This window comes from Tachysurus fulvidraco, chromosome 22, assembly GCF_022655615.1.
Source record: "Tachysurus fulvidraco isolate hzauxx_2018 chromosome 22, HZAU_PFXX_2.0, whole genome shotgun sequence".
In the NCBI taxonomy this organism is placed as follows: domain Eukaryota; kingdom Metazoa; phylum Chordata; class Actinopteri; order Siluriformes; family Bagridae; genus Tachysurus; species Tachysurus fulvidraco.
In genome coordinates this window covers 10,547,212-10,574,214 of record NC_062539.1, presented here as the reverse complement: position 1 = coordinate 10,574,214, position 27,003 = coordinate 10,547,212, and the positions used below count along the sequence as shown (strand labels likewise).

Below are 27,003 nucleotides of genomic sequence, written 5' to 3'. Positions count from 1 at the left end.
CCTCCGCCAATCCAAGGGTATGTGTTGTAGGCTGATCGGCATCGCTAAATTGTCTGTAGTGTGCGATCACTTTTATGGGTTCATTATTCATAATAAAATCTTAAAAACTTGGCAGCCAGCTGAACATCTAACTAATCAGGACTACATTTATTAAAGTATACAAGAGGAGATTTATAGCTCCTAATATTTATTTAGAATTATTTGATACTTGTGTTCAAAACTACAAATCTAAAGAAATTATTGTATTATGCATATAATCGAAAAGAGGACTTATGTTTATGAATTAACTACTTACACCAATGTGGATTCACAGTCGCATATTCACATACAATGTACATACCACATAATAATGTGAATTATTAGAAATTTTATGGATTGCATTTTTTCTTTGTATATACAAAATTGAAAATCTAGTCACATCATTCTTGTCCATTCAAATTCATACAAATATGTTTCAACTTTAGGTTGACTTACATGGCCAATATGAACTGTAAAATAAATACCATCCTTCTGTATTATGATGCAAAATCAGCTTTATTTAATTGTATATATTGTAGCCAGTAAGACATCAACATATATAAACTCGTACATAATCAAAATTTCAATCACAAAACTATATATATAAGAAAATATCCCTACTCTTAAGAATTGTTTCTCCTTTCCTGTGGCAATGGCCCTGAAAAACACAAAATCACAAAGAACAGATATGTACCATAACATGATGCACAGATAAATGTATAGTCTTATATTACTTTAAAATGTGTCCTCAATTTGGCATATATAATGTATAAAATGAAAAAGATAGAAAAAGATCTTAGATGTATCCCTAATGTGCAAGCCAAAGGTGGTGGTGACTGACTCAAAATAGAATGCACTTATTCTGGGTGATAGTGGATAGTGTTATTATAAATATCCTCTATAACTGTACAGCATCAAATAATAATTGTGTTAATAGGAACATGAGTATGATGATCATTTTCCTCAATAAATTATCCAGCTTAATCTGTAGCCTCATATTTCTATTCTTGGTTGACAAAAGTGTAACCTAATAAAGTATTCCACTGTTGTAGCCAATGTGCCTCCCAACTACCTGTATTGTGTGTTCTAGGATGTTTTTCTGCTGACCACAGTTGAGAAGAGTATTTCAGTTATTAAAGCCTTTCTGTCAGCTCACACCAACTTACAGAGTTTCCATTATCCATTCGATGTGAACATTAACTAAAGCTCTTTACCAGTATCAACATGAATTTATGCATTGCACATTGCCTCTGGATTGGCATAGTGGGTAAATGCATGAATAAGCAGTGTACACATGTTCCTGATAATGTAGATGGCAGGTGAAATGCTTTCTTTATAAGGAAGATGGCAAGTGAACTGTGAGCATTCTTATCTGTTCTCATGTTCTGATCAGACCCAGCAGGCCTTTGTTATGGTACAGGTGGCTCTGTTCATATTGAACAGGGGACAGATGGTCAGGATTATTCCCAATAGTAACCAGCTGTAAAGTATTAAGACTCTCTGTTTGTGTCATGTACAGCATCACAATGAAAAAGTTTCATGATTAAACAGGTAGTCTTTACCAAAGAAAAAGACATACTGGGATTCTCTTTCTACCTGTGTTTGTTCTGCTGTGCCCTGCGCTGGGTAACCAAGTTACAAATGTCAATTCAGAAATCACATATTGGCATCTTGCCATATGGGCTTTTAATTTAGGAAAGCGGAATAGATTGTAGTCGGTGACATCACATATTATTATAGAAAAGTACTGTTTATTATATACAATATACTGTTAGTCAGGATTTACAATGTTACTGGCACATCAGCATGACCAGTAATATTCCAGTGTACAGTTTTAATAAAATGGTAGATGAAATCTTGTGGGTGGACAGCTATAATGTAGAACTTTCTATTGTACTATGTATCAATTCATATTATCGTTATATATATATATATATATATATATATATATATATATATATATATATATATATATATATATATATATATATTTATATATATATATATATATATATATATATATATATATATATATATATATATATATATATATATATAGGATAATATTAGGAATGCATAAAAAAATTTTCAGGGAGATTAAAGTACGAGTACTGATATCAATTTTGGACAGACCCCTTCTGCAGGTACTAAGGTACTGGCAGGAGAAAAAGCAAACACTTGGATTTTCATTTGTTTTGGCAACACTCTGTTGTCATTTTTGACTATGAAATGGCACTCTCTTAGAAGATGGCCTTTACCATGTTAGTTAATGAATTTAAGTGCTAATATTCATTAAATGGGTTTCCATAACCGAGCAGCTTCACAAAGTTCAATATGTGCAATGCCAAGCTTCAGCTGAAATGTTGTAAAGCACACCACCACTGAAATCTGTAGCACTGGAAATGTATTCTCTGGAGTGATTTAATACTGTACATAACAGTAAGATTTAAAGGAGGGATTATTGAGCTGGATCTGGGGCTGTTTTCAGAGATTGGGCTAGGCACCTTAACCCTAGTGATGGGTAAATTCAGACAACTGCACAATTTTAATTTTGTGCCCAAAGTTCAAGAAACGTTCTTTCATGTTTAAATCAAATGGATTTGAGTCTAGTATCTGAATCAGCCACTCCAAACATTCTCTTTTCAAAACCATTCCTTGAAGTTCTGGCTCTGTACTTTGGCTTATTGTCTACATGGAAAATACAATGTGGTCCAAAAGTCTAAATGCACACTGGAAATTCAGATTATTAATTAATTTAAGGAAATTTTGTGATACTGATCATATTCAGATTCATATTCAGATTCATGCATATATTCATGTTCAGATGACAGGCTGATGAGTTAACATAGATTATCCGGTTTTACATAAACTTGTGTAGTCTGTGTCTGTCAACACAAGTGCACGCTGTCATTAATGCAAAAGGGGTACAGATCAAATACTAGGAAATTCGTGTAAATATTTTTAAGATTCCACTTTTCACTAAAATTGTTGCTGATAACAATTTCTACTGAAAACTGTTAAAATTGAAAAAGAATGCCAAACAGGAACATTTTCACGTGGTCTCAGAACTTTAGCCAGCACTGTATTATTATTGGCAGATGTCTGAATGACTGGAAAATGTTTTCCTAACCATGTGCTTATAATTTGCCCCATCCATAGTTCCTGTTGAAAAGCAACAGTATAGCATAATGCTACCTCGAAAATACGTGATCACAGAAATGGTCTTACATGAGAGTTGGATTGTAAGGTTATTAGGCATTGGCTTTAGACTAAATGGCTGTACTATAGTCTTATTAGACCAACAATATCTTTATTCCAAAAGGTATCAGATTTTCTAAGGGGCAGATCTGTGAATAGCTGATGATATTCCTCATCTCAACAATACAAGGTCCATAAAGACATGATATGCCAAGGTTGGTGGGTAAGAACTTATCAATTATACACTTTTTAGTTCTGTAGATAGACAATTCAAAATGCACAAAAATCCATTCTAATATATTTAGATTTGAAAAGAAATAACTGGGGTGACTATTGCATCTAATATGGCACACAGAGTGAAGGAAACACACAGAAACTACACACAGAAAGAAACATACTGTAAGTTTAACTTGTCAGGACCCTAGAATGGTAAGTCAGCAACACTATTTGGCACCCAGATGGTTACCTCTATTGCTGAAAGATGCTGTTTTTCCTCCTCTTGATAGATTTACAGAGCTCAGATTGTAGTCTGCTATGTTATGACGATTAACAAAGAAATAGTTCCAGGTTGCATTTTGTGTTCAAACATTTTTGTTACAACTTGCACATAAGCATAGTTAGCAAGGTACCACCTGGTATCAGCTGTTAGAATAATGGTATATTTTGTGCTATGCCATTACAGATTGTAAAATAACATATTGTTTTAAATTCACAGCATACAGAAAGTATACATTTAAATACATCTCTAAGGTCTTAATGATTAGGCAAATAAAAATAGTGACAGTACATTAGTCAAATACATAAAAAACATGAGGACACATTTTTCATTGATATTTTTCAGAGTATACTCACCTTCAATTCATAGAGAGACCCTTTATATTTCAACTGCTAATCCACACTTCTTTTTCCACGATAAGTAACTAAAGGAAAATGTAATGCAAATATGTTTAACAAATGTTAGAAAATTACCAGAGCATCCAATTAATAGTTATTTTCTGGACATTTCTAATTTCTTCTGCAATCACTATTTTTTTTCTCAACTGTGTCTCAATTTACATTAATTGTTTTAAATTGTTCTAAAACACGAGGGTTACATACCCATTCCAACACTGTTGCCAACACAGGAAACTGTTAAAGGTAAAAAATAAACAAAAAAAACATAAATTCTCAGAATATACATTAATGTTAATCATCATCAAACATTTATACCAACCTGAAATGTATATGGCATCTCATGACCTATAATATTTTGATAATTCCTTTTATGTAGTCATTTAAATCATTATCTTTTTACTGAACCTGTTGTCCCTGTATAATTGTCGGCCTTTGAACAACAAATAATTCCAATAATATTGTACCTATATAAAATGACAGCAACGTTCTGTTTCTGTTACTTCACCATCAAAGAATCATCAGACAATCTCACCAGAGTATATCCTCCTCGGGCAGAATAAGACTTTGGAACCTTGAAGTGTGAGCGGTGCAACAACAACACTGTAGGTGTCACCACACAGTACATGGTCCACGTAACATGAGCTGACACCCAGCACTGATCTGCATGTGTAGTTGGCACTGTTGCTGTAGAGTTCAGCTGAGTACCCATTGACAATATCTGAACCTCTCCAGGACACACGAAGTGTGCTATTGTCCATCCGGTAGAGCCTGATACCAGAAGGACAACAAGTACCTTAAAATAAAAGACAGAAATCTAAATAATCGGCAGATAAATTTCAATAACATGAGACACAGTATTAGTAATAGTAAACAGCTATTATTTCTTGTACTAGACTTTCCAACATAAGATGCTTAACAGAATAAGGATGAAATTTCAAAGAGTCAGAATAAAATGTAGCTATGTTTCACCATTCAAAAGATCTATACTATATGACCCAATGTATATTGACATAGGAGAACTAAACATTCCATTGGAAACCACAGGCATTAAAATTGAGTAACAACAGTCCCTTGCCATTATAACAGGCTCCATACTTCTGAGATGGTGTTTCACTAGTATTAGGTCTGTGAGAATTTGTGCTCATTCAGCCAGTAGCACACAAGAGGTTTGACACTGATATCTGGCAAAAACAACCTGCCTAATATTGTGTAGGTCCCCTAATATTAGGACTTGATTGTCTGGCATTGGGAGATGTCCTTATTCAGAGCAATGTACAAAAGTGCTTTGAAGTCTCTATCAATGCTGGTTTACTAGCTCACAGACTCTATTGGGTGGAAATATAGCACACAATATTTTTGTTGTATTTTTTTTTAAACTAAACAGATTAGGTGCTGGTTTAAGTATTTCAGGAAGGTAGGTCTTCATACATTGTTTGGTGATAGTCAGTGACTCAACTGTTTGGACATCTAGGGGAAGTTTAGTACAACACCTAGGTGCCAGACCAGAGTAGTGTCTTGATGTATATCTACCTTGTACCCTGGTAGGTGGTGGGACCAGTCCAGCAGTGCTAGAAAATCTGAGCATGGTGCAGTACAAGGAATGATAAGAACTTTGAGGTAAGAAGGTGCTGGTCCATTTTTGACTTTGCAGGCGAGCATTAATGTTGTGAATCTGATGCATACAGCTACCAGAAGTCAGTGGTGGGAGCACAGCAGTGGTGTGGTGTGAAAAATTTAGAAAGGTTGAAGGAGGTTTGCAGTAGTCCAGTCTCAAAATAACAAAAGTGTCAGAAAACAGAGGTGGCTTAATGGATAAAAATCCAGACCCGAACACAGGGATAGCTAAAAACATGATTTATTAAATAAACATAACACAAAAAATGACTGGAAAGCACTGAGGGAAAAAAGAAACCGTCATTCAACAAAACAAGACCGAGAAAACAGACAATACAATAAAGAGGATGAAGGGCTAAATAGGGAGACAATTAGATGCATGACGAACTGGTGTGCCTAGGCGGGAAGGAATTAAGACTAGGGCAGTGTAGACAGGTGAACACAAAACGTAAACAAAAACACGTCACAAGAGAAAACTGCCGGAATGCCGCTAATGTTCCAACAGAAAAGGTCTGGGTGTGATCCTGACAAAGAGACTAAACAATCACCAGAGTGGCCTGTGTGCATAAAAATATCTTTGATGTCTTAAAGAAGAAACTGCCATGAACATGTAAAATTAGCAACGTGTGAGTAAAAGTACACCTGATTATCCATGGTTACCCCAGGGTTGCAAGCACTGCCCAAAAGAGCAAACAGCGAATAGTCCAGGGAGATCTTGACCTGGAGATGAATCACCTGTGATGAACAGCATTTTGGTTTTGTTGGAATTCTGTTTGGACTAAGAAGCTGTAATCCTTGATTATATATCTGCCAAACATGCTGAGATTCGAGCGAAATCTGTGGTGTCTGAAGAAGGCAAGGAGAAGATGGTTTGGGTGTCATCAGCATAGCAATGTTCAGAGAACCCATGTATATAACATCACCAAGAGACTGGGTATTGAGAGAGAAAGAAGAGAGCCATGATTTGAGCCTAGTGGGACACCTGTGGAGAGCCTTTATTGAACAGATGTCAATCCTCTCCATATTATCTGACATCTGGCATCCTTCCAGGAGGATGAGGATTGAAGACAGCTTGGCTGATCTAACAGCAGGCAGTTTCTTAGTTACAGCGACAAGGGCAGTCAGACAGGTTAGGATTTGGGGGTTGTTCTATGAGAAATGTGACAGAGAAGGAATAAGGGAATCCTAATGAGAGGAGGTCTGGCAGATTTTCTCAATCTTCTCATTATAAAAGGAGGCAAAGTTTTCAGCAGTCAGAGAGGACAAAACAGATGAAGCCAGGGATTTAGCAGTGAAGAGATGATGTTGTGGGACTTGGGGCATTCTACAAGGACTCCTACAAGGATCAAGCACATCCTATAGAGCCTAAAATACTTTAACTGTGGCTTCTGTTTTTGGTTCTAGTTAAGATAGTTTGAGTATTTCAGAAACTGCTGATCTCATTGGTTTTTCACATTGGAAATTCTGTGAGCCAAAATCTTATCAAAAAAGTGTTTCATCCGGCAAATCCTCCATAGATAGGATTTTTTAAAATATTTTTTTACCATTTTCTGTAAACTCTTAAAGGTTGTGAATGAATAAACAAGGAGAACATTAACTCATTAACTGAAGCTGTTGACCTGCATCTGCACTATGCTGCTTCAACACTGTTGTCTGATTCCATGAACTGCATAAATGAGCTATTCCTTCATAAATGAGGTATTCCTATTTAAGTGGATAATGAGTGTACAGAATAATCTAGAAGTGCAATTTTTTTTACTGCTCATGACTTTATGACTATATGCTTTGACTTGATTAGTCACTGTAACCATCACAAGTTCTGAAGTAGGAATTCCAAGGTTTTTTTAAAGCTTTTTCGGAGCTTGGGATTTAGAAATTACAACATACAGCACATTAGGTTGAAACTTAATGCTCTTTGAAGCAGGATGGTTAATTGCCAGGATGTTACCTGACACTGAATATGGCCAAGGATATTTGTGGACACCTGGCATTCAAGACCTTGATGGGTTTGTACACAAACACTTTTTAAAGACAAATCTTTTTCAAACTCATTTCTAAACCATGATTTCAGTAATACTATGCCCAGTTTCTTCTGTTTTTCAGTAACTATTCTAGTTACCGTAATCTATTCTTACTCGTATTTCTACATGGTCTGCAACCTATGTTGGATCAAGCTTGTTAGAGTATTAAACCAAGCAGGATGCATGGCATGTAACTTACTGGAAGAAAATCCATGATAGCTACATAAGGACTTGTGCCCTGTTATGCTAATGGCCTCCACTGAGACACTGTAATTGGTGCCACATGTGATGCAACCCATTAAGCAGTGTGTGTCCATGGTATGGCACTTGGCATGACCTCGTGGTGATGACAGTGAGATTATATAAGACCAGCCTCCTTTGGATGAAGACCACTTCACACTGGTCATGGACTGTGTCACCTGTTCTGCACTGAGAGTCTTAGGACAGCAGGGTCCTAAAGGGTATAGGTGAATTGCAATATTACAACATACAGTTTACTTGAATGTATAACACACAAATATATATTACCAACAGTAGTGTTGGTAAGGTGATTAAAAAGTCTGCTTAAGTGATTAAAAGTATTTTTAGTAGCTACAAAATATAAACAGAAAAGTAGATTGCTATGATTTTAGTCAATGGTATTATACAAAATAATATATAAATGTAATATACCTTTACCAATAATAAAGATGAAATCTGCTATTAATACTGCAATCTCCCTGATGTCTACTGTTGTAGTTTTACCTGCCATTTGTTTAACAGTAATCTACCAGTAAATTAATAAATCTTCAATCTAATCAACTTTCAGGTACACTATCACATTAATTCACCAGTTTATTTTTGCATCTCTTCTAATCTTTTTCTTTCTTGAACCCTTATTCAGTACTCTACCTGTTTCCATGGGGATGCTATAGCTGGGCAAACTACTCCCCACAGTGGTGGTAGCATATATGCTGATCTCATAAGTGGATCCACAAGGTAGGTTGGTGATGCTACAAGAAGTACTGGTGGATGAGCAAGTAAGGTTACTGACAATGCCGAAAGCATTTACTGTGTAGTTGGCTTGTTTGTTGGGAGCCCTCCATGAAACCTGCACATCAGAACTGTTCACTTGGGTGATGTTCAGGATCTCAGGAGCACATGGAGCTGAGAGGCACACACAGCATTAGGAGTATGAATCTTTTATTCACATATATAGAAAGCCATTATTAAATTGTGTACCAGTTAATGTAAAAGGGAGCAGTGATTCTAGAATATAATGATGGTATACAATAATACAATGTAAAAATTTAATATAAAAAGTATAGCATTTACCTCCTGAAATCAGTGATTCACATAAATACTATTCTTTCCTCTGAACAAAATCCTTAAACCCGAATTTTGAAAAAGCTGGTACATTATTTAAATTTTAATAAAATGAGAACTAAAAGACATGAGCCAATATTTTATCTACAATAAAACATAGATAACAGAGCATATGTTAAACAGAGAAATTGTACACTTTTATCCACTAAATGAGCTCATTTCAAATTTGATGCCTGCTACAGGTCTCAAAATAGTTGGTACCAGGACGTGTAAAATGGTGTAGCATCAACTCATCTTTTCAAAACAGTTTGAAGACATCTGGGCATCAAAGTTATGAGTATCTGGAAATTTAGTGTTGGAATTTGGCCCCATTCTTGTTGATATAGGTTTCCAACTGCTGTTGTGGTCGTCTTTGACATATTTTTGTTAAATGATGCACCAAATGTACTTTATAGGTGAAAGATTTGAACTGCAGGCAGCCGGTTCAGCACTCGGACTCTTCTATGAAGAAGCTATGCTGTTGTAATAGCTGCAGTATATGGTTTTTCATTGTCCTGCTGAAATAGGCCTTCCCTGAAATAGACGTCAGCTGGAAGGGAGCATATCATGATAATACATTGAATGGTCTCCCTCCTCTTTAGCCCTGAGGACACGTCATCCGTGATTTCCAACAAGAATGTTAAATTTGGACTTGCCTAACCATAGAACACTTTTCCACTTTGAAACAGTCAATTTTAAATGAGCCTTGGCCAACAGGACAGGATGGCCCTTCTGGACCATGTTCACATATGGCTTTGTTTTTGCATGATAGAGCTTTAATTGGAACACTGCAGATGGCACAGCTGATTGTCTTTGCCAACAGTGGCTTCTGGAAGTGGTCCTGGGTGCACATAGTAATGTTATTGACACAATAATGCAGATGAGTGATGCAATAAAGGTCTTCATCCTTGTCCCCTGAGATTTCTCTCTGAATTTTGATGATGTTATACACTGTAGATGATGAGATTTGCCAAGCCTTTGCAATGTGATGTTAAGGAACATTGGTTTAAAGTATTCCACAATCTATTTACACACTCTTTTACAGATTGGTGAGCCTCTGCCTATCCTTACTTCTGAGAGAATCTGCAGCTCTAAGACATCCCTTTTATAGTGGACCGTCTGGTACAGGTCATTTAGATTTCATGTCTCAGGCACCCTAAACTTCGGCATCTACTCTTCAATCAACCGATGAGCAACCCAGTTTTACGATTTTATCGAGGGCTACATTCCACAGTGTCACACACACACAACTGGCTACAGAATGTCTGGAGCCTACACAAGGACCAGATAACCCCATGCCGCTTCTCTGATTAAACTCATAGGGGCCCTCAACCAGAACACACACACAACACAATGGGTCATTCCTTTTACTAATAAAACGAGTGAATAAGACGCCCAACATCCCACGGCATTGAGCCATACTCGTATGTATCTCCTCCCCAGTTACTTAAAATTATTTGCTCCTTACTTTCCTGACAAGGGTGTATTTTATTCATGTGTCAGAACACAACACTGTATCAGTTACACTTTGATTACTGATCTGTGTATGTAATGTACTGCTGCCTTTATACCGTCATTCTCTTTCATGTTTAGTATCCAAATGACCACAAAATTATCGGTTACTCATTTTTCAAACAATGGTGTATTTTATTTGAGCACAAAAGGTGCCATACTGTCTTAATACACCTTGGATAAAACTTTAAAGTCATCTAAAAGTTTTATAGCTAAACCACGCCCACAGACACCTGAAACAAAGGGAGTTTTTCCCTCCAAAATTTAATATTGGCCATCTCCCCAAAGATGGGTGGAGTTCGGGACCATTAAAATGTCACAAACACCACCAATCTGTGGTCAGACTTTCGGAACAGCTTGGAGACGACTCCATCTTCCTTCAAAGAACTTCCAGCAAGCTTCACTTCCAAGAATGACAAATGCTCTGATTTTCAGGAGAACTTGGAAGAACGTCTGATCCCACCCTAACTGACTCTTCAGATATTTCTCTGTTGCATCCGGACTCTTGTGCAGCAAGCCAGTGCAAGTAACCGTTTCCTTTACCAACCAATTTAGATGCGTATTTTAAGTATGAACCTTGTATTGAGTCTTAAGGTGAATTTAAGTTTCTGGTGACGATTTCCCAGTTAGGGTGTGATTAATTTTGAAGTTTAAGCTTGCCAGTCCTTTCTTTCCTTTCTCTAATTTCTTCTTTTCAGTCTCTTCCTCCCTTTCCCCAATTTTAATTTCTTTTGTTTATTTTTATTTTCATCTTTGTTTTCTCTACTTCTTTTGTTTGTTTGTGTAGTTAGCTTTATGTTGTGTTTGTCTCATTCATTAAATGCCATATTTTCGTTCCACAAGTGATTGTCTCTTAGTATCGCTCACAAATGTAAGGTACCTGCAACATCCGGTCTGAACTACATGCTCTATTAAGTTAATTTAATTTATATTAGGGTATAAAGTAAAACGGAAGTGCGTCATTCTTGGCCGGGAAGATACCGCCTTCATAGAATTAATAGAGGTTACACGGCCTGTTCGCTGGACAAACAGACCAAATAAGTGTAACGTTAATTCCATTACCGTTAATTTCAACTTAGGTTAAAATATTTAGGAGTCACTATAACACGTTATAATTACTTATAAATATTTACCTTGCCTCGCGAGCCAAAATCTCTACAATAGCTATCATATCTTTTATTTTTATCATGTTACAGACCTGATATCAGTGAACTTAATTAGTTGCTAGATGTTCTCCCAAGTTGAATCTTTTCAAATTTTCTTGCTTTTTCAGCCATTTATTGCCCCCCCTGCCAACTTTTTTAAGACCAAATTTGAAATAAATTAATTTATGGATAAAAGTGTAAATTTTCACAGTTTAAACATTTATGATGTTATCTATGCTTTATTGTGAATAAAATATTGTGATTTGAATTCTTGTATTTTTTTATTTTCTTTTTATTTAAAAAACGTCCCAACTTTCCAGGATTCGGGTTGAATAACCTTTGAATACATGCATTTCTATTATATGTTCACTTGAATTTTTCAGGGGAAAAAACACAAACTGAAACTTGTGAAGGCTGCTTGTAATATAATATAAATTAAAGACTGTACAGACTACCTGTTTCCTGTGTATTTGGTGTGCAGGTGTCATTGCAGCCACGTATCTCACTGCAGGGTCTGATTACAACACTGTACAGGCTGTTGCAGGCAAGGTCAGACAGAACGCATATGGGCACTGTGTCACTGCAGTGCAGTATTCCTGATTCATCTGCTGCCACTGTCTCATACATATCTGCTCCACGTACTGATGACCATGTGACCTCCAGTGTCTCAGTTGAAACAAGAGAGACATAAACAATCTGTGGACAGCAGGGGACTAGAGGAGACAGAAAAAAGCATGGATTTTATCTTTGTAAAAAATGTAGTATTTAGGGGTTTTTGTTTTGTTTTTTATCAAAGTAAAAACAAAACACCTAAAATTAAGCAATGTATACTTGTATGGTAAAAGGAAACAAAACAGAGGTCATACAAACAGTTCTGTCTGATCAGATACTGAATTTGTGATACTGAAATTAGACAGGTTACACTGCCATTATTTATTTAGTAAAAATGAAGCCAATATGAAGAGTACATATGTGTAAAAACTAAGTATACCCTTACTGCCGGCATAGCAATTATAAGAGGGTAAGTAGCAAGTTGCCAGCATGAGTTAGGTTTGCAAAGTTGCATCTGAACAAACAACAGTACATACAGACATAAAAGACCAAAGTGGAGATGTTTGACCTTAATGCACAGTGCCATGTTTGCCAAAAAACAAACAGCACACTTGAATGGATTTTTGCCCGGAAAGAGGCATTATTTCTTGGAGTTTGCAGTGATTATTACACTTATACAAGATGCTTCTTCAGTGGTCTGGATACTTTGCTGTGCTATATTGTATTCAGGTCTACACATGCAACCAGCTGATTAAGCCCAACATACTGAAGGAGATAAGGAGAAGATGACAAGGCTGCAAAGTGGGTATTAAACACAGGATGAAAAAACTAGATGTGCTTGTCAAGACCCAGACAGAGTACAGAGGGTCCAGTATCATATGATTCATAAAAAAGAGGGCTACTAATGTGACTCTAATATGACTATGCCAGGCTCCCACATGGTTCAAGTGTACAGACTGCGAGTGGCATGAAGATAGGATGGGGCACAGTGTGTTTGTGAATTGTGAAAGATGGTGTAAACCTGGCCATATTCCAACTAAGAGTGCATCTGCAACCCAAATATTGAGCTTACTGCTATCAAACTGTGCCCATTTTATCTGCCAAGGAAATTTACAAGGGTGGTCGCCATTACTGCTTACATTACTCCATCCTGGAAGGTCGAAGTAGTGTGTGACATCATTCTGTAACAGTGACAAAGAAAACCCGCTGGTGCCTTCATCTTTATTACAGGTGATTTCAGTCATGTCTCTCTATCCTATACACTTCCCACCTTCTACCAATTTGTAAACTGTAAAACAAGAGGAAATAATACTTTTTGTTGTTTGCAACAAAACTAGGCAGGTTGGATCATGACTTTGTCCTGCTCACATCGTCATTTAAGCCTGGTGTCGAGCAAACAACCAGCTACAGTGAGAACTGTGAGGAAATGGTGTCATGAGGACATTTAGTCCCTCTATGAACCATATGATGTGGACAATGTAAAGGACAATGTGATCAGGCTTAACCCCGACTCCTCCACCACCAGTAACAACTGCTCCACTTATCCACTCCAATCATTTCCCCCATAGACCCTCATCAGCCCCTGTGACCACTTTGCCCCACCCATGCCAGACGAGACTACACATCACAGCTAATCAGGTGAGAAGAGATTCTCATCCAGAGGAAGACTCCAGTGTGCTGAAGGCTTGGGCCAACCAGATGTGTGGAGTACTTCAGCACATCTTCAGCCTGAACGTGCATGTTCAGAGAGTCCCAGATTTATGGAAAACACACTGCCTGGTTCCAGTACCTTAGAAGGGACAACCCATGGCACTAAATGACTGAAGACCCATAGCACTAACCTCCAGCATAATAAAGGCATACTCCTTTCCGGACAGACACAACACCACCATTCATGTCATGTTATTTGACTTCCCCAGTGTTCAATACCATCCAGCCCAGATTTAGGGCAAAACTGGAAAACATGCAGGTGGATGCTCCCTACTCACATGGATACAACTGGACAATAAGCTGGTGTGGTCCACAAACATGGAGGCCATCTACAAGAAGGGCCTGAGCTGGCTCTATTTCTTGAGGAGGCTCAGGTCTTTTAATGTGTGCAACAGGATGATTCAGATGTTCTCTCAGTTTGTTATTGAAAATCTCCTTCTCTGTGGTTTGTTGGGGTGCAGGCATCAAAGCAAAGGATGCCAACAAATGCATCAAAACTCCTGGGTCTGTTGTTGGCTCTGAGTTCATCTGAGTCTGTTGTTGGCTCTGAGCTCATCACCCTGTAGAAGGTAGTCAGGGATAGAATGCTGGCAAAATGCTGGAAAATGGAAAATGATTCTCACTCCCTCCATAAAATACTGAACAATCTTAAGAGCAGCTTTGGCAACAGACTCATTCAACCCCTCCAGCATGAAGAAACAATATATGAAATCATTCCTGTTTAGTTCGATAAGAATTTATAACTCATCTAGCCTGAGCTTAATTGGACACACACTAAGAACTTTCTTGTCCTTGTCTGTTCTTCCTGTTATATTTATTATTTCAGTAGTTTATTACATATTTTATTAATAATTATAACCATATTTCTTGCACATTTGTCTATTTTGCACAATGTCTATCAGACCAACTAGCATATCTGTCTATTCTTGCACATATAGCTACCTCAGTATTTTTTTACTATTTTACAGATTTCACACTGCACTCTGCACTTTTTGTTTGTTACTCCATGCCCTGTCTCATTATTGGTTTTGTTTTTTGTATCCCTACTGTATTTTAAATACACCAAAGTGCTACATCCATCACGGGATTAATAACCTTATTCTATTCTATTTATTCTATTAATTGTACTTGTATTGTATCTTAGCATTTGACTCAAGTTCAAACAATTAAATGGCTCACCAAACAAAGCTTATGTAATCTTTTATGTAATCAAACAAAGCTTTTGTGCCCCACAGTATGTCTAGTTACAGTCTAGATATATTAAATGATTAAATCTGTCTTTCTTTGAAGGTTTTAAAATGACCTATGATGTGAACAAAGTAGACACCCTAATTAACCTACTAAAAGAAATGTATGGTACCATGAAATATATGAAGTTGTGTGCAGCTGTAAAACACACTTTTGAGTATGATTATACATGTTCTCGAAATAATCTTACTGTAATTAGACCAGAAAAATGCCAAAGAAACAAACAAAAACAGTTCTTAAGGTTTGGGCTTCTGAACATTAGATCTCTTGCACCCAAAGCACTTATTGTAAATGAAATGATCTCAGAAAATAGCCTTACTGCACTCTGCCTTACCGAAACTTGGACTAAACCAAATGAATACATCAGTCTAACGAGTCTACACCATCAGGATATATCTATAAGCACAAGCCTCGTCTGACTGGTCATGGAGGTGGTGTCGCCACTATCTTTAGTGATTTCCTTACTGTTACCCAGAGAACACAGTATAGATTTAGTTCTTTTGAAGTGCTTGTCCTTAATGTTACACTATCGCACATGCACTCGAAAAAATCCCTGATGTCTCTTGCTCTAGCAACCGTGTACAGACCCCCAGGGCCCTACACAGTTTTTCTTAGAGAATTCATAAATTTTCTCTCAGACCTATTGGTTAACTTTGACAAAGCATTAATTGTAGGAGATTTTAACATTCATGTTGACGACACAAACGACGCTTTAGGACTCACATTTATGGACTTACTAAACTCACTTGGGCTTAAACAAAACATCACTAGAGCAACTCATCGACGTAATCACACACTAGATTTAATAATATCACACAGAATAGATGTCACTGATATAGATGTCATTCCCCAAAGTGATGACATCACAGACCATTACCTCATAATGTACACACTACCCGTAGAACAGACTAACTATGTCTCCCCACGTTATCGACTTAGTAGAACTATTATTCCGACCACTAAAGACAGATTCACAAATAACCTGCCTGATCTGTCTGTACTTCTTACTGTACCCTTAAACACAAACGACCTAGATGTAATCACTAACAGCATAGATGCTATATTCACTAGCACATTAGACACTGTTGCCCCAGTCAGATTACAGAAGGTTAGAGATAAAACACTAATAGTGATAAAACACTAGTGCTGCATTCGACACTATAGACCACAACATTCCTCTAGATCGCTTACAAAATTACACAGGTATTCATGGACAGGCTTTAAGTTGGTTTAGATCCTACCTGTCAGACCGATACCATTTTGTAGAATTAAATGGTGAATCCTCCGGTTTATTACCAGTTAATTATGGGGTCCCTCCCCTCAAGGATCAGTTCTAGGACCTCTGCTTTTCTCGATATACATGCTTCCATTAGGGAACATTATTAGAAGACATGGGATTAGTTTCCATTGTTATGCTGATGACACACAGTTATATATCTCATCAAAACCAGATGAAATAGCCACAGTGTCCAAATTAACTCAATGCCTTAGAGAGATAAAAGATTGGATGAACTGCAATTTTCTGTTGTTAAACTCCGATAAGACAGAAATACCACTTATAGGTCCAAAAATCAGTGCACAAAAACTCTCACAACTTAACTTCCATTTAGAGGGATGTACTGTTACTAGTAGCTCGACAGTGAAAGACCTCGATGTTATATTAGACAGCAACTTGTCTATTAAAAATCATATCGCCCATACTACCAAAACAGCCTTCTTCCACCTTAGAAATATTGCCAAGCTGAGAAACATCCTGTCTGCCTCTGATGCTGAGAAGCTAGTTCATGCATTCATGACCTCTAGACTGGACTATTGTAATGCATTACTAGGTGGTTGTCCTGCATCTTTAATAAATAGGTTACAGTTAGTCCAAAATGCAGCTGCCAGAGTTCTCACTAGGACAAGAAAGTATGACCATATAACCCCAATTTTATCATCTCTACACTGACTACCTGTTAAGTTTAGAATTGATTACAAACTGCTGCTACTTACGTACAAGGCTCTTAATGGTTTAGCTCCCATGTATCTAACTAGTCTTCTAACACGTTACAAACCTTCTGTTCTATGTTTGTTCTGTAAAGCTACTTTGAGACAATGTCAATTGTAAAAAGCGCTATACAAATAAACTTGAATTGAATTGAATTGAACATGTGAGTGTATCAGTGTATCAACACACCAGTGGTGTAGGTGGGAATTGGTCCTGGAGGGCTGGCACCAGCCTCATTGTAGACAAATACAGTAGTCATGTAGGTATAGCCACAGTCACATTGGAAATAGCAGAGGTTGTTGGTGGTGTTACACTGCTCCTCTGCACCATCGTCTCTGTTTATATATACCATGTAGTACTCCATCCATGGCACACTGGTCCATGTTACTGAGCAGTTCCCTACAGAGGATTCATCTACTTTCACTGAGTCTGGAGGGCAGGGCACTGTACAAAACACATGAGAGAAGTTACTGTCTTTCTGTGATTTGTTATTTATTTTTGTGCTGTGTTATAATATATACAACAGAAAAGTTAGCTGACCACTATATCAGCTTAATCAGCTAACCATTATATATATATGTAGAGAGAGAGAGAGAGAGAGAGAGAGAGAGAGAGAGAGAGAGAGAGAGAGAGAGAGAGAGAGAGAGAGAGAGGTGTGGCAGTAGTATGTACAGCATGAATATCCCTGATTTGAATGTTGTGTGTATGTACAGTATGTAGTATGTAGTGCATACAGGTTAGCAGGTCCTGTGGCTTGGATGGGCTGCTGGGGCCAGCTTGGTTCTCAGCCATAACAGTGAGTGTGTGGTTCTCACTACATCCTATAGGGCTAATAATGCAGAACGGCTCTCCCATTGAGGTACAGTTTTGCCCTAAGGAGCTCAGGGCAAAGTAGACACTTGCACCACGCACAGCCTCCCAGTATACTGCTAGTCCAATAATTCTCTCCATGGTCAAAGAAACCTGCACACCTGCAGGAACAGGAGGACCTGGACAAATGGACATGCATTCAGTTACCTCATCATATAGTTCATTCTCACACACACACACACACACACACACACACACACACACACACACACACACACACACACACACACACACACACAAAAAAAAACCCTGCTAATTCACAAGCTCTACTGTATATTAGTAGGTGACTACAATCTAATATAGAGCTTGTGAATTAGCAGGGTTTTTTGTGTGGGTGTCAGAATGAAATATATGATGAGAAAAAAATAACAAAAGAAAACAAAAAAAGAAGATGAAAAAAAGCTCATTAATGCATTTTTTGAAATTGTATATTACATTGAACATGTACATGTGTTTTGTATCTGAGTACAAATCTGAAAAAAAGTTATTGTATATTGTATTTTGTCAAATGTCTTTCAGTATTAGGGGGGCACGGTGGCTTAGTGGTTAGCACGTTCGCCTCACACCTCCAGGGTTGGGGTTCGTTTCCTGCCTCCACCTTGTGTGTGCGGAGTTTGCATGTTCTCCCCGTGCCTCGGGGTACTCCGGTTTCGTAAATTTACGAAATATTTGTAAATATTTCACACTTTTGAAATGCCTTTGCCTAGCAGAGGGCAAAATATGATCTACTGAAATGATGCTACACACACACGCACACACACAAGCATTGGGCATTGCAATTCATTAGGCCTCCTGAAAAAACAAAAGCTACTCATTTATAAATATTTCACACTTGTTATATGCATTTGTCCAGCTGGAGGCAATATCTTCTCTACCAACAAGCTTCACACACACGCACACACACACACACACACACACACACACACACACACACACACACACACACACACACACACACACACACACACACAAGCATTGGGCATTTCATTTCATTGGGCCTCCAAAAAAACAACAACAACCATTTGTAAATATTACACACTTGTTATATGCATTTGTCCAGCTGGGAGCAATATCTTCTCTACCAACAAGCTTTACACACACACACACACACACACAGACAAAATAGACATTACAAATGTTCACAAATGTAAGGCTTGTCACCATCGCAGGATAAACCAGACCCAAACGCAGGATGATGAAACAAACAAGATTTAATAACAAAGGAACACTAAACATGACACGGACTAAAGACAGGACAAGACAACAGTAGATTCCGTGCTGCACAAGGCAACGTGGCACAGTTAAATAGACAGAGTAACGGCAATAGGAAACAGATGCGGAGACAAGGAGGAGCAGACAAAGGCAGGGAAGGCACGTGACGAGGAACGTAAACACATGCATGTGGCCAAAGTCTGGGCTGAGTCCTGACAGTACCCCCCCCCCCGAAATCTGACAAGGTCCAGAAGGGGGGGCGAGGCACATGGCAAGGTAGATGGGGGGAGCAAGGACCACGGCAAAGGCAGGTGGGGGGAGCAAGGACTACGGCGAAGGCAGGTGGGGGGGAGCAAGGACCACGGCGAGGCAGGTGGGGGGAGCAAGGCACACGGCGAGGCAGGTGGGGGGAGTAAGGCACACGGCGAGGCAGGTGGGGGGAGCAAGGCACACGGCGAGGCAGCCAGAGAGGGCCGAGCAATGTCCACAGCCGAGCTGAAGGGCCGAGCAATGTCCACAGCCGAGCTGAAGGGCCAAGCGACATCCACAGCTGAGCTGAAGGGCTGAGCGACATCCACAGCCGAGCTGAAGGGCCGAGCAACGTCCACCGCGAGCTGAAGGGCCGAGCAATGTCCACCGCCGAGCTGAAGGGACGAGCGTGACCCCTGCACGAGTCCAGAACACCAGGAGGGGGGGAAGGCGGTTAAAGTCCTTCGCAACGGGACAAACAAAATAAATAAATGAACAAAACCCCCCTAGGGCTAAACATACGGGCCTGCAATACCCCCCACGGACAGGACGTTGGGCAGCGTCCTACATGGAAACCGGATGTGAAGCGACGCCACCCACAGAACAGGTGCGGGGCGATGTCACAGGACACCAGAAAAACAAAACAAAACTCGGGCTGGTGACATGGCCCACAACCAGGAAGTGAGGCAGCGCCCCCCGCGGAGAAACTGGAAGCGGAGTGGTGTCCCTCACCGGAAAAAATGCAGACCGATGTCACCAAACCACGATGTCCAGGGGAAGAGGGAAAAAATATATATAATGCTCCCACGATAAGCCGGTCCAAGCTACAGCCATCCTGCTGGGTCTTAGTGCGGCGGAATCTTCTGTCGTCTTGTCCTGTCTTTAGTCCGTGTCATGTTTAGTGTTCTTTTGTTATTAAACCCTGTTTGTTTCGCCATCCTGCGTTTGGGTCTGGTTTGTCCCACGTTCATGACAAGGCTGATCACACAGAATGGGATAATTGTATAATTTTTTGATTTATAAGCATTCAAGACAATTTTACCTGGAAAAAACAGGTTTTATTATTTGCTGACATTAAAAATGGTCAAAATGGTTTCAAAGCAATCTCCTGGCTTTGAAATATACCAGCCTGTAATGGTGCATCAACTTTTGTGCCTCTATAGTGAAAATAATTCTAAATTTCTGTTTTTATTTTTTTTTACTAGAAAATGAGGCATTTTTTGCATATTAATGATGTATATTATACCAAATATTAAAAATTTTTTTGCAAAATATATGTTAATATTTTGGAAACAAGTTAGACTAAAAAGTTGGGAAAAAAGGGCTAAAGTCAACTTGACTTGGCGTTCCTAATTTGCATAGGAATGCTGGAAAGGAAAACAGGAGGGTTAAAAGAAAAGACAGAGATAATTATCCCTACAGGTTTATGCAGATGCATGTTAAACATATTAAGATATGTGAATCTGGGAGGCTATGGTTAATGTATACCCAAATATCAATCTCTTTGTATTTAACATATAGAGATGTATTGTAGGCATTTTTAAATTGTCAATATATTTATGTAAAGTATGTATAGCTAAGCAGGTCCTGTGCGGGTGTGAAATACTTGAAATACTGTGGACGAAGTGGAAAAACACCCTGGGCAGGGTTCCAGTTCATTGCAGAGCATAAACCCAACAGGTGACAATGAATATTAATAATATTAATACAGTGAATAATATATATGAATGTGTGCTTATGTACCAGGTACTTACGGGTGATCTGACAGATGGTGTTGGCATCTCCAGGTACGCTATTCAGGTCCCAGGCTGTGGCCTTGATGCAGTATGTGACCCCTGGATCTAGATTGTTGAATGTCATGTTGGTCTGGGAGGTGTTAAGTTGGAGCCAGATGTCTGATTTCTCAGCATTGATATATAGTGTGTATTGAACTGCATGTTCCACAGGATCCCAACTCAACACAATACTGTCCTGAGTGGGGGAGACAGAGCGCAGTGCTGGGGCTACAACCACTAGAAAGAAAGAAAGAAAGAAAGAAAGAAAGAAAGAAAGAAAGAAAGAAAGAAAGAAAGAAAGAAAGAAAGAAAGAAAGAAAGAAAGAAAGAAAGAAAGAAAGAAAGAAAGAAAGAAAGAAAGAAAGAAGCTTTCAGTGCTCAAACCTACAGTTGCATTACAGCTAATCTTTCTCTTTTATAAATATATTCACACTACACAATATACCAAAAGCAATCACCTGCGCATAACACCCCTGAGCCTTCAGACAATAACTTGTAAAATCCACTCCGAACAATAAAAATCTTCTTTGTTCTAAGCAATTTTTTTTGCAGTTTAGCTTCAATAATTTGGGCCATTTCCAACACCATGTTTGACTCTGACCAAAATGCTTTAAATTAATACCCAAATTGACCACTTTGGACTTATCTTCCAGAAATGTTGATGTTAGTCTAGATGTTCTCTGCCAAAATTAATTTAGCCATTTTGCAATAAATCTCCCATAAATGCAATTTCATTCAATGTTCTTTTTGTTGAAGCTATGAAATACAGCAAGAAAGGTCTCTAATTGTCTATATATTCTTTGGTTGGCTTTACATGTATAGTAGCTAGAACAGGGTTTTTTCATGTTAAATGTTTTCGATTTGTAAATTATTTGCCTCAGATTGGACTGGCAGAGCTCAGACCTTTGAGCACTCACTGCCCTCATTCTGATATCCAGTTATATGACCAGTACTGTATGTCCTTTCATGAACTGGTTTCTTATTTCTTTTTGTCCTAGGAGTCCTGCCCAAAGTCTTCCCTATTTAAAAAAAGTAACTTCTGTAGCTTATTTTTTTCACCAGGACTCAATCCTTTTTCACGTTTTGTTTTTCTAACACATGGCTGATTACATGGTAGATTTCCTTTACACCAACATATGGATTTGGTGAATACAAAACTATTCTGTCAAAAACAGTTCTTTGAAATTAAGATTTTATAGTAAAAAAAAATCTTAATACTTGCACATTGGATTAAAAATGTTCAAGCATTAAGATTTTATAGTAAAAAAAAATCTTAATACTTGCACATTGGATTAAAAATGTTCAAGCAATATCCTATACATGTAGGGACACTGTGTTTTTTTTGTACTTGACAAAAACTGCTTCTCCACATCTTACTTAGACATATTGTTTGTGAAAGATGGTAACCTAGTTCTCAGTGTTTTGCCATTCATATGAAGTCACAAAGCAAGACTATAATGATTAATTTCTATAGTATAAAATGTCATTTCATTGACATTCAGACTATCCTAAAAGTGTGAGAATGTTTCAATTTAGTACAATAGAACATGGGAAAATGTTTTATCAGTGATATCTTGGCAAAGGCCTTTATGTAGAGGTAATTTTACAGTGTGTGTGTGTGTGTGTGTGTGTGTGTGTGTGTGTGTGTGTGTGTGTGTGTGTGTGTGTGTGTGTGTGTGTGTGTGTGTGTGTGTGTGATGCCATGTAGGGAGTGTTAGTTTCAACAATCATTGTCTTGTTCTCTTTCAGTTTATAAAAAAGCAGTATCAGTTTTCAGTTTTCTTCATGTCCTCACCCTAACACTACTGTACTGGCTTTCATTTTTGATTTAATATCACTATAATTAAACAATAAATGCTTATACAGTAATTTTCAGTCTCACAAAACACAAGAATACCCCAATAACTGTACAGAAAAAGTATAAAACTCATAAATATAGTATATCATTCAATGACCCCTTAGGAAAAGGGAACAAAGGTAGTGAAACTGAATGCATTAATTGCTTACCTGTCCTGGCTTGGACTGGGAATGAGGGCTGGCTATGGCCACCACTGTTCCTTGACATGACACTAAGTGTATAATCTGTGTAGGCACTCAGGTTGAATATGGTAGCTGGCGAGCCAAACACCACACTCTCTGAAAAGAACCCATCACTTTTCTCCGCCCGCAGGATGTATGCAGTGGCACCTGACACCTCACCAAATTCCACTGTGATACTGAAGCTGTGGTTGGAGTAGGTCTGCACAATGGACGGAACCTCGGGTGCTGACAGAATTCAAAGAAAGAAAGACACATCTGTCAGATCTGTAAGATTTAGTAATGGACGTCTTTGGGCTACCATGAGGATTAGAATTAACAACCTTGGCCTTACAACACACAGCCCCAAGAAGACACGTGGCAACAAAAAATGTCCTGGAAAATGAAAACTGTATTTGAAAACTGAAATGAAACTTTATTTATTTATTTATTAGAAAAAATAAAAATCTAAATCAGGCATTTGAACCTGAATAGTAGGGGAGAGTGGTGCACAGGCTAACACTTTTGGTTTAATCTAGTTTTTGGAAAGGTACTTAGGGTTCAAACAATTTTTCCACTTTCACATTATTTTTTTTACATATGTCTGGTATAAATATGTGGGCTTATTTTATGAATAAAACCTACTTTTTTATTACTTACCATCACTCCTGGCACTTCATTTTTTCTGTGTGATAAATCTATGGAGTGTCACATGACAGCAATGAATAGCTCCTAGCCACACCTAGTACTGACTTTCATTATTTTATGTCCTGCCATTGACCAAACAACAGCAGGTACCACCCTGTCTGTTTTTATTATTCACACAATTCACTTCTATGATTTTATTTACTGCAACATAAGAAATGTTGCAGTAAATAAAATCATAGAAGTGAATTGTCTGAATTTACATAACATACATTTAACTGCTGCACAATTGTAACATAGGATTATAGCATATGTCAAATGTCTGTGTGTCATCTTACATATACAAAGGTAAAATAATCTTCCCTAATACCGTCCAAAGTTATTTGAATGTTTTTACACACAGTTTTAGTACAGCAACCAGTAAAGACAGGAAGTTTAGTGTACGTGAAAAAAAATAGTCTGTTAGGTTAGGATGTGCCCTGCTCTCCTCTACATTATATTTAATTATTGTCTGTATAATGATTATTATTTAATTATGAGTGTATTTGAAAAGTCACCCGTTGTATCCTCTATCTCTGCCCTGCTGAGTACGTTCACGGAGCTATCCATAGCCTCCACACGCATCATGTACACCGTATTCGGGGAGAGTGAGTTGATGGAACCCATTACCGTGCTACCACTGAACTGCGCGAACACAGGCTGTTCATTCGGTTTTTTTGGTGTTGCGGTCAGTTTGTAGGAGTTTGCACCAGAGAGTCTGCTCCATTGAACCGTAATACTTTTAGAAGTGACGGTGAAAACAGATGCGGTAATGTCTGAGAAAGAAAGACAGGTCAAGCTTTTTACTGTTAAATAAACTGTCGTAAAATATTGATAAGAGATTGAGGGCAGAATGTGCGTCAAATTTAAAATGCTGCATACAAAACATTTACTTACCATTTTGCCCAGCACACATCTGAAAAGTACAGGAAGTCACAAGAGTAAACCATCTGTTTTGAATCAAAGTGAATAATACAAAGAAACAAAAGAGGGGAGAGTGGGGTACATTGTCACACTGTTTGGCTCTAATTGCAGTATCTCAAAATTGACTTTGCTCAATAACTTTATGGAACACACTGTTAGTATGTAACTATATTTACACATAGACAGCCTAATTTGTACTGACCCATTACAGTGATGCACTCACTCATGTCATTCTCATTTTTTTGAGTGTGTAAGAATTACTGACACTTTTGGACTACGGTTTTACTACTAATCGGAATTGTTAGTGCATTATGCTATTCTATGTTTTTAATGTTGAAACATCAAATTGTTGAGACATGTTATTTGTTTATTGTAGGTTATTCATGTTGGCTGAATATGGTTCATGAATGCATCTATTCCAAAGCCAGGAAATATTTTACATAGAAGCAAATTTTAAGAGAAATCCTGACATAAGTTAAGTTCCTAATAAGATGGAAGGATAATCGGTATGGATGAGGTGATGACTCAATGACAACTAAAATTCTCAGAGGGCCAAAGGCAAAAATCTAAGTTAGGGCTTCACCACCACTGGGCACCTGCCCAAGACAGGAGGTGTAATCTGTGTAAAGGGAGTAGAGGTAGTGTTTGGCCAGGAATTGTGTTGTTTTTTTTCACTCGGATGAACCCAAATTATTTCATTTATTTTGTCCATTATGTAATAAACTTCTTCATTAAAATCTTGTTTTTTGTGTTCTGTGAAAATTGTGAATGGAGGTGGGCTTATAAACTTATATCTCACAGACAACATCTCACAAGAAAGATTTTTGTTAACATCCGTATGGCAGGGTTTCCAAGCTATTATAATGTCATTGGTATTTTGGACATATATGTTTATTTCTATTAGTTAAGTTGACAGAAATAAAGATTTGCATGAAATGGCATGCAGCTATGACAGGTTTTATAAATTTTTGTGCACAGTCCATTTCCAGGTTTATGTGTACATGTGCACCATCACAATGAATACATGCAATATTTTTTTTATAAATGAGGCCTATGATCTGGTCCCACATGTTATTTGATCATTTATGTATAATAAATTTTGTGTTGACCATTTGACAACTTACAGTGTATACCGTCAATTTAACTGCCTATAAGTCTGTATAATATATGTATTAACTCTTTATAATATGTTATATGTTATATGTATTAACTCTGTATATGTATTAACTCTGTTTAATATGTCATATGTTATAATAATATTGCTCTCTGTTTGAGGTCACCAAAATACAATATAATATCATTATAAAATACACTATATGGCAAAATGTTTTTGGACACCTCATCATTACACCCATATGTGGACCTTCCTTAAACTTTTGGCCAGATAGTGTGTGTCTGAGATTTTATTATTATTATTATTATTATTATTATTATTTCATTTTGAATAGCTTTTATTGTCAGTGAAAAATGTGACAACATTTCCTGCACTTCTCTAGAAGCAAATTTGATCAAAACTCAGAATCTATTCAACCAATTCAAAATGGAATGTTTTGATGCACGCTGGAAGCACACTGCTAAATTGGGTCTCGATCTTGCTCGATCTTGCTTCAAAAAGGAAACATCGCCTTTAACATTTCCGCGTTTCTACCCAACGGCACATTTTCAGATCAAAAATATGAAGTCCTCTCTTACCTTTAATGTGAACATGATCATTAAGATTATTTTTAGCGAATCTTCGGATCCCATATTCACCCAAGCCGCTCTCTTTCTTGAGGCACGCTGATGCTTAATGGTGTTTGTCCCTCTAGTTGTGAGGTAGACACTATAATGTATTTATGTCCTCGTTTCATTTTTCTTTGTCCAAAAGCTTTATTGTTGCGGTTCTAAAGACATTGTGTTCTGCCTCCCTCTGGCATTGAGGGAAATGTGAGTCCATCTGAGCTCAATTCATTCAGCAGTAGCCTCTGGTGAACCTGGGCATACAGTATGTCCAAAATTTCATTAATTACTAGTACTAAATATTATTAAAA

The 27,003-nt window shown here is 37.8% G+C and overlaps 1 protein-coding gene across 1 annotated transcript; it reads right to left on the bottom strand.

The window, feature by feature from the left end:
* Nucleotides 1–564: 564 nt before the first annotated feature.
* fndc7a (fibronectin type III domain containing 7a) lies at nt 565–26,795 on the bottom strand. Its single transcript, XM_027143151.2, has 14 exons — nt 26,666–26,795; nt 24,947–24,965; nt 24,568–24,825; nt 23,357–23,614; nt 21,329–21,586; nt 17,978–18,232; nt 17,433–17,687; nt 12,202–12,459; nt 8,637–8,891; nt 7,945–8,199; nt 4,643–4,903; nt 4,315–4,344; nt 4,069–4,136; nt 565–676 (listed from the first exon to the last, which is right to left on the bottom strand). Exons 1-13 carry the CDS (start codon nt 26,717–26,719, stop codon nt 4,105–4,107), a joined length of 2,448 nt encoding a protein of 815 aa, XP_026998952.2. The 5' UTR covers nt 26,720–26,795; the 3' UTR covers nt 565–676; nt 4,069–4,104.
* Nucleotides 26,796–27,003: the final 208 nt, after the last annotated feature.

Coding starts and splice junctions, on each gene's coding strand:
- fndc7a (XM_027143151.2), bottom strand. CDS start 26,719: ATGGGATCCGAAGATTCGCTAAAAATAATCTTAATGATCATGTTCACA. Junction 18,233..21,328: donor CACCATCTGTCAGATCACCC/GTAAGTACCTGG, acceptor CCATTTGTCCAG/GTCCTCCTGTTCCTGCAGGT. Junction 17,688..17,977: donor GCCACAGGACCTGCTAACCT/GTATGCACTACA, acceptor TGTTTTGTACAG/TGCCCTGCCCTCCAGACTCA.